Source organism: Rutilus rutilus, assembly GCF_951802725.1.
Source record: "Rutilus rutilus genome assembly, chromosome: 18".
NCBI classification, from domain to species: Eukaryota; Metazoa; Chordata; class Actinopteri; order Cypriniformes; family Leuciscidae; genus Rutilus; species Rutilus rutilus.
The window spans coordinates 11719284-11728317 of record NC_140231.1 but is presented as its reverse complement, the minus strand read 5'-3'; the positions used below and the strand labels follow the sequence as shown (position 1 = coordinate 11728317).

The window sequence follows — 9034 nt, the reverse complement described above, 5'->3', positions numbered from 1 at the left end:
TGAACTTTCAACACAACCATGATATTAAATGAAGTAGCTTATTTATTGAAAATATATACATTTTAAATGAGAACAACATATGCAGAATATTTTCTGATTAATTATGTGTATGTGCATGAGAGAGAGAGATATACAGATATGATCATCAGTTCATGCCAGCTTAAGCGTATTCTGCCATAGAAGCAAATGTACTGAAATTCATGATTGTAACAATCAAAAAGCACCACCAAAAACTATAATTAAGGATGGGTTTTCTTTAAATACCTTGCCTGGCAAGCCAGATAAATGCATACGAGCTCAGGCAAAAGCTTTAATCCCGAATTAAAATCCATCAATTCACACAGGGGCTCAAGACGGTACGCCAGTGTCAGAGGAAGAAGCTGATTGGCTACTCTAGACTGACTGGAGTCGATGGAATGTCTTTGGCCTGTTGAGGAAAGGAAACAAAAGCTGGACCCTTAGGCTCAATCATCAGAGCTTCTCCATTCTTGCTCTCATCTTTCACAAGAACAAGGAAGGCCTTGGCAACAGCATCAACCCTGTAACAAAATTACAACAATTACATCGACTGTACCTGTCATCTATACAAATGTTTCTAAATTTTGGCGTTAAATTCATAGTCTTGCTTTGTCTGGTATGCATCTCTCTCCTGGGAGGAAGGATAAACGCGTTAACTCACTCCAGACAGCCGTGGTTCTCCATCATCATCTCCGTAAAGCCTTTCAATGGAAAGAAACTTCCGGTGTGCTCTTCTGATTTCATGAAGGACAGAAGATTGGTCTGCACAAACCACGGACAGAGGATGTTGATTCTCACCCCATAGTCAACCATCTTGGAAACGGCCTATTTGACACATGCAATTAAAGAAAAGAATCTTTTTCACAAACAGATTTGAATGCTTCATGCATTATTTTTCACCACCCAGACTGAAGACAAAACACATACCGCCATGGCACGGCTAAATCCCACCACGCCGTGTTTAGTTGCTGTGTAGATGGGCGTCATTGGCAAAGGCCCTAGACCTGCAGCCGATATGCAAAGATTCAGTCAAGGCATGTGCTTGCAGAGATAATTCAACCTAAAATTTTAATTTGTCTTATGTCGTTCCAAACTTGTATGATTTTTTTCTTCAGCCGAACAGAAAAGAAGATATTTTTGAAAAATGTCTCCAAGTGGGAAATGTCCAATGGGGTCTAAAACAACATTTGGACCCCACTGACTTTCATTGTATGGTCAAACTAGCAAAATATCTTAATAATTTGTGTTCCACAAATTCGGAAAGTCATACGTATTGAAACAACATGATGTCAATTTACATTTAAGCATATAGCAGATGCTTTTATCCAAAGTGACACACAAAAGTAAGAGGAACTAAAGCAATTAGTCAAAGAGCCAACAATATTCGTAATATACAATGCCAGATTTATTAGACAAGATTAGGAAGCAAGCTAGAGAGAAGAAGTGCAGAGAAGTAGAATTTTAATGTGTGTGTGTGTGTGTGTGTAAGTGCTTTGGTTTAAAGGGATAGTTCACCTATAAATGAAAATTCTGTCATCATTTACTCAGCCTCATGTTGTTCCAAACCTGAATGAGTTTCTTTCTTCTGCTGAACACAAGAGAAGATATTTTGAAGAATGTTGGCAACCGGACGGACCAGTTGATGGACCCCATATAGACGGTGGGCCGAGGGTCCGTATCTGCTTTACTAGACTTCCATAGTATTTTTTTCTTAATATGGAAGTCAATGAGGTCCATCAACTGTTTGGTTACCTACATTTTTCAAAATATCTTCTTTGTGGTTCAGCAGAAGAAAGAAACTCATTCAGGTTTGGAACAACTGGAGGGTGAGTAAATGACAACTTCTTTATTGATGACAATAAAGTCTATTATGATGACACCCTTTAAAGTGCTTGTGGAAGAGGTGTGCCTTTATCCTTCCTGAAGGATGTTCACTGAAAGATGTTCTCTGCAGTTCAGGTGGAGGTTGGCAGCTCATTCCACCAAAGAGGAACAGTGAGGGTGAAGGTTCTGGAAAGCGACTTAAAGCGTCGTTGTGAATGAACATCAAGGTGTCGCTTGTTCAAATGAGTAAATTACAGAATTTTAATTTTTCACAGATATATTTTTATCCTGTCTTTTCATTTTTATTTCATGAGTTCACCTGCCCATCCGGTCTTAATCATTAATGTTAAACAAACATGGCTTGCCGTCCTTATTGGAGGCTTGGCTCGAGCTACGAGTTCAATAAACTTCAATCAATCAAACCCCCCAAAAAGTGTTTACCACAGACAGCAAACTGTAATCAACTGTGAGTAGTTTGGCGATATAAGGAGAGAAGACTTTAATAGATTTAATCCCTCGTCCCGTGCAGAACACTGTTAAGGAAATATGCAATGCAATACAATTGATATGTAATAAATTTTAATCATGGGAGAAATAACTGCTCCTGCAAAAAAAGAAAAGAGGATGTATATGGTTGAAGATATAGGCCTAGGTTTGAGGATGTTAAAACTGGATATATTGTTTTAAGGATGTAAAAAGAGGATGTATAGTTTTGAGGATGTAAAAAGAGGATGTATAGTTTTAAGGATGTAAAAAGAGGATGTATAGTTTTGAGGATGTAAAAAGAGGATGTATAGTTTTAAGGATGTAAAAAGAGGATGTATGGTTCACTGGGCGGGGCCGAATGCCGGAAGAATTGTCGCCGGAAGCAATGACTTCTGCTCGTAACGATGACTGACATAATTGAATGAATGACTGAGTGATTAGGCTCCTCCCGAACCTACGTTTGGAACTTCATTCTGTCTGTTTATTTATAGACTGTATCAAACCTGCCATAGATGCAATGTTGATAATGACTCCTCCATTACCACCGTTTTCCTTCTTCATATGTTCTAGAGCCAGATATGTGCCCCTGACCACTCCACCCTGAAATGACAACATGAACAACAAAACTGAAGCAAAGACAGACCGATGGACAGACATACAGACAGACAAATAAAAAGACGGACAGATAGATAGATAGATTCCTACCAGGTTTATTGCTATAGTCTTTTCCCACTGTTTTTCATTGATGATTCCTGCATTGTTGCACATGATGTCTATGCGGCCAAACTTTTCTACAACTCTTTCCAAAACTCCTGTAAAGGAAAATGTGAAAAATCCATGAGATATCCTCAATCGCTTTCACTGCTCTTATTATCTGCTGTGAAGTTGTTTGTCCTGTAACTGACATCCGATATTGTAAATCATTTCAGTCACAGGGTCGTGTAATCATTTTCAGATAATAAAACATCTTGACCTTTAAAATCTTCCTCTGATGAGACATCGGCAACATAAAATTCAACTCTGTCACGTCCATACTCCTCATCAAGTGTGGTTTTCAATTCATTTCCCACTGATTTATTCACATCGATTAAAGCCACCTGTAATCAAATGAATCGGTGTAAGCTATTAGCCTATAGTACAGTACTGAACAATACATAAGTAAAGTAGGTGCCTTTTGTATCCTTCATCCATTTTTATTTCATATTTTTTTCTCAATGAGGATGACTTGTTGACCATATAATATTATATAGCCTACTACTAATAATTTAAGTTAAAAAAAAAGAAAATAAAAGCTAATGTTTTGTATTTATTCTTAAAATGTATATATTTTTTATTTTAATGGATAGAATATTTTATTAAAAAGACTTAAAATTGTGGCCCCAGAATGGGTCAAACTTCACAGCACATTCCGACTTTGACCCCAGTCGTTGACCTCAGTCTTATCGCAGCCAAATATTACCAGACGTTTGTACAACGACTGTGTTTTCAATGTCAGGTCCAACGTTTTTTCAGAAATTATTTTGCCTGTTTCTCTGCTTTTCTTAGGTCCAGTGTTAGGGTTAGGGTTATATAATATATACATATATATATATATATATTTCCTCAGTAGAATTTCCGAATTTTCTACCTGGTAATCTCGTATATTTGTCATTCTGTGACGTGCATTCGAATCTGGAACGGGCTCTGCTGGAACAATTAAAGCGGCGCGAGGAAGCCCTTCGACAGCCTTTGAGTCTTTACAGCACTGTATTGTTTAGAAGATGCTTGATTTATTTTATTTTTTTTCGTATTGTATTGTATTGTATTGTATTGTACAATATTTGTTTACATATACAAATAATTTTTTTAAAAAAAATTAAAAACGTTTTTGATACATTTTATAAATTATTTTATTTTACCTTTGACCCATTTTTCAGGAGTATTTCGACAAAGCTTCTGCCCAAACCCTGAGCTGCTCCGGTCACAACTGCAACTTTATCCTTTAAATCCATCATCAGCCACACACCTGAGAAAGAATCACAAATGAGTGGAAAAGGAGTGACGCGACAAGTTAAGAACGCGTCCGAAACGCGATTTGCCTGTTGGTTGGTGTTTACAAAAGCAATGATGCTGCTAAATTAAAATGCTGCTTTTTTTTTCTAGACTCATAAAACCAGAAAAACACAGGCGACCCAACCAACGTCAACAGTGACTAACTAGTTACTAACTGCGGATGAACTGAATGAAAAGAGGCGAGGGTGAAGGGGTGGAGTTAACCACAAAAACTCACAGATATAGCGGGTGTTCCATGATGAGCCTGCGGACTAAAGTAAAAGAAGATTTATAAGGCTAAATGTGTTATAGGGTGTTTTGTTTAACCAACAGACGTTTTTATGAAAACACTCTGGATAAATAAACCTGTGTAGTGTATTATAAACACATCCTGATATTTAACACATTTGTTCTTGGCCATCTTCATGATCAGAAATGCTCATTTGATGTAGATGTGCACAGGTTTTACAGAGTGTTTCAACATCTAAACTAACTGAAGATTTGATCCATTTAACAGAAATTTGCTATAGCCTACGTACATAATTGTACCTTTAGGGGTACAATGGCTTGTCACTGCTGTACCCTCAAGGGTACAATGTTGTACCTTAACCTTTAAAAGAAACGGTACATATATGCACCTTTTAATGCTTTTTGACCCTCAAAAAGGTACATGTACCCTTGGGGGACAGACATGGACTCCTACTGTACCCCTATTTCTGACAGTGTATCATTATACACACATTTACAAATCACACATAAGTTTGTTAGCCTACTCTATTTTAGTGAGGACATAGACTTCCATTGATTTTATATCAGGTTAATGAGTTTCTATCACTTAACCCAACCCCTAACCCTAAACTTTCTATCACTTAACCCAACCCCTAACCCTAAACTTTCTATCACTTAACCCAACCCCTAACCCTAACCTAACTATCACTTAACCCAACCCCTATGCCTAAACTTTCTATCACTTAACCCAACCCCTAACCCTAAACTTTCTATCACTTAACCCAAACCCTACCTCAAAACTTTCTATCACTTAATCCAAACCCCTAACCCTAAACTTTCTATCACTTAATCCAAACCCCTAACCCTAAACTTTCTATCACTTAACCCAAACCCTAACCCTAAACTTTCTATCATTTAACCCAACCCCTACCCCTAAACTTTCTATCACTTAACCCAACCCCTAACCCTAAACTTTCTATCACTTAACCCAAACCCTACCCCTAAACCTATCACAGAAACATGTGCAAACATAGGTTATTTAAATAAAAACAAGTTTTGGCCAATTCATAAGCCTTTATAACCAATGAGGACTAGTAAAATGTCCTCACTACTGGTTGTCATAATTTTATATATATATATATATATATAGATCTTTTTAGATCCAAGATGGCGGCGCGAGTACATCGCGAGGCTCGCGGTCTCTCCAGATTCTGTAATTTAGCAGTATTTTTCTTGCTCATTTCGGGTCTGTTCGTCCAGAACAGTTGTGCCTTAACATCGTACACCCAAGGTGAGCTTTTGGATATTGGTTTGCGAATTTCCGACAGTTTTATGGACAACCTTCGACTCCTTCCTGAGATCGCCAGATCACCCGAGGCTATGCACTCTGCCCGGCCGGGCGGAAGTGCTCGCAGGCGCCGGCGAGATCGTAAACAAAGGCGGGGGAAGCGCGGAGGACTAAGAGCTAAGCTAAAGCTAACACCACACCGGCTCTCTTTACCCAGCATTTTCCTCGCCAATGTACGGTCGCTGTTGAACAAAATGGAGGAGATTCGACTCAACATCACATACAGCAAGAGACTTTTGAACTGTAATGTTCTAATTTTCACGGAAACATGGTTAAACAGCGGAATACCGGACAACGCTATTGAGCTAGCGGGACGCCATACATTCCGGGCGGATAGAACATTACATGGCTCCGGTAAGACCAGAGGTGGTGGATTGTGCATTTACATTAACAAAGCTTGGTGCACAAACTCTGCTATTGTTGGGAGACATTGTTCAGCTAACCTTGAGTTTCTCATGGTTAAATGTAGACCGTTTTATCTACCGCGGGAGTTCACTTCCACTATTATAACTGCAGCCTATATTCCCCCGGATGCTGATGCCAAGTTTGCTATGAAAGAACTTCACGCAGCCATCAGTAAACAACAGACCGTTCACCCGGAAGCTGCGTTTATTGTTGCGGGTGATTTTAATCATTCAAACTTAAAGTCAGTGCTACCGAAATTTCACCAGCATGTTTCCTGTCACACCAGAGGAAACAAAACCTTAGACCATGTTTACACAAACATGGCTGAAGCTTACGTCGCGACACCCCTCCCCCACTTGGGACAGTCAGATCACCTTTCTTTGTTCCTCACCCCCAAATATGCACCTCTGATCAATCGCGTGAAGCCATCAGTGAAGACCATCAAGGTGTGGCCTGCGGGGGCAGATTTCTCACTCCAGGAAAGGTTTCTACACACAGACTGGAGTATGTTTGCTTCTCAAGCCACCAGTGGCTCTCACACGGACATTGACTGCTACACCTCCTCTGTACTGGATTATATTAATACCACCATTGACAGTGTTACAACCCAGAAGCAGATCACCACATACCCAAATCAGAAGCCATGGATGAACAGGGAAGTGCGACTCCTATTGAAGACACGCAATACTGCCTTCAGATCAGGAGATGCACAAGCCTATAGCACATCCAGAGCAAATCTGAAAAGGGGCATCAAAGAGGCCAAGCACTGCTACAAGCTTAAGATAGAGGGACACTTTTCCAACGCTGACCCTCGGCGCATGTGGCAGGGCATTCAGGCCATCAGTGACTACAAACCCTCTCACTCCACCCCCGCAGCCACTGATGTCAACTTCCTGAACGAGCTAAATGACTTTTATGCTCGCTTTGAAAGAGACAACCGAGAAACTGCCACCAAGCTCAAATCCTCAGCTGACCACCCACCGATCACACTCTCCTCCACAGATGTCTGCAATGCACTGAGCAGGATCAGCGCGCACAAGGCTGCTGGACCAGACAACATCCCTGGACGCGTACTCAGGGCATGTGCGGAGCAGCTCGCTGGGGTTTTTACAGACATTTTCAACCTGTCTCTTGCCCAAGCAACTGTACCAACATGCTTTAAATGCACTTCCATTGTGCCAGTGCCAAAACACTCCAGCCCGAAGTGCCTTAATGACTACCGCCCTGTAGCACTCACACCCATCGTAATGAAGTGCTTTGAGCGGCTGGTCCTGGCACACCTAAAAGACTCTCTACCATCCACATTGGACTCACACCAGTTTGCCTACCGTAGCAATAGGAGCACAGAGGATGCAGTCTCCATGGCACTGCACTCTGTGCTCACACATCTGGACAATAAGAACACTTATGCACGCATGCTGTTTGTTGACTTCAGCTCAGCATTCAACACTGTCATCCCAACTAAGTTAATAGCCAAACTTGGAGACCTGGGCTTCAACACCTCCATGTGCAACTGGATTTTGGACTTCTTGACCAACAGACCCCAGAATGTTCGATCAGGCTCCAACTGCTCCACATCCATCACACTCAACACTGGTGTACCACAGGGCTGTGTGCTAAGCCCGTTCCTCTACTCCCTCTTCACCTCCGACTGCAAGCCTGTGTACGGATCTAATTCCATCGTCAAGTTTGCGGACGACACTACGGTGATTGGTCTCATCAGCAACAACGATGAGACTGCCTATAGGGAGGAGATCAAGCACCTGGCCACATGGTGCACCGAAAATAACCAGCTCCTCAACACCACCAAAACGAAGGAGCTCATCGTGGACTTCAGGAAAGTGTCAAGAGGCACACACGACACCATCCACATCAATGGAATGGCTGTTGAGCGTGTCTCCAGTTTCAAGTTCCTGGGGACCCACATCTCGGCGGACATGACCTGGACAACCAACACCTCCAGCCTGGTCAAGAAGGCTCACCAGCGCCTTTTCTTCCTGAGGACACTGAGGAAGAATCAGCTTTCCTCCACTATCCTGGTGAACTTCTATCGCTGTGCAATAGAAAGCATCCTGACCAACTGTGCTACAGTGTGGTATGGGAGCTGTTCTGTTGCAGAGCGCAAGGCACTGCAGCGGGTGGTGAAAACCGCCCAGCGCATCACTGGGACTCCACTACCTGCCATCGAGCACATCCAGAGGAAACGCTGTCTGCATCGAGCTCGCAGCATCCTTAAGGACTCCTCTCACCCAGCCCACAGACTGTTTTCTCTCCTGCCCTCCGGCAGGCGTTTCAGGTGCCTCCGGACCAGGACCAGCAGACTAAAGAACAGTTTTTTCCCCAGAGCTGTCTCTTTATTAAACTCTAACCCTCATTGATCCCACTCCCCTTATATACTGATTGACTCTCCTCTCCCTCCTCACACCTGCCTCCATTTTGTTATTTGCAATACTATAATGTTCATTTGCACTGCTGACTGTTATTACAGTAACAACTGTTTACATATGCATCTTGCACTACTACCTTGACTGGAATATGCTCAATTTGCACTGCCGACTGTTTATTTACAGTACCGACTGTTTATATATACATTGCAATATCGTACCTTAACTGTAATATGCAATTACTTTCCACTGCACTCACTCGGATAGCTTCTGTCCAAACTTTATTTGCACTACTTTAAATCCATTGTTA

At 41.6% G+C, this 9034-nt stretch overlaps 1 protein-coding gene across 1 annotated transcript; it reads right to left on the bottom strand.

Moving 5' to 3' along the window:
- Positions 1-24: 24 nt before the first annotated feature.
- LOC311277221 (15-hydroxyprostaglandin dehydrogenase [NAD(+)]) lies at positions 25-4532 on the bottom strand. Its single transcript, XM_084387449.1, has 7 exons — positions 4227-4532; positions 3302-3425; positions 3034-3140; positions 2832-2928; positions 946-1022; positions 680-843; positions 25-539 (listed from the first exon to the last, which is right to left on the bottom strand). The coding sequence occupies exons 1-7, from the start codon at positions 4320-4322 to the stop codon at positions 389-391; spliced, it is 816 nt and encodes a 271-aa protein (XP_084243575.1). The 5' UTR covers positions 4323-4532; the 3' UTR covers positions 25-388.
- Positions 4533-9034: the final 4502 nt, after the last annotated feature.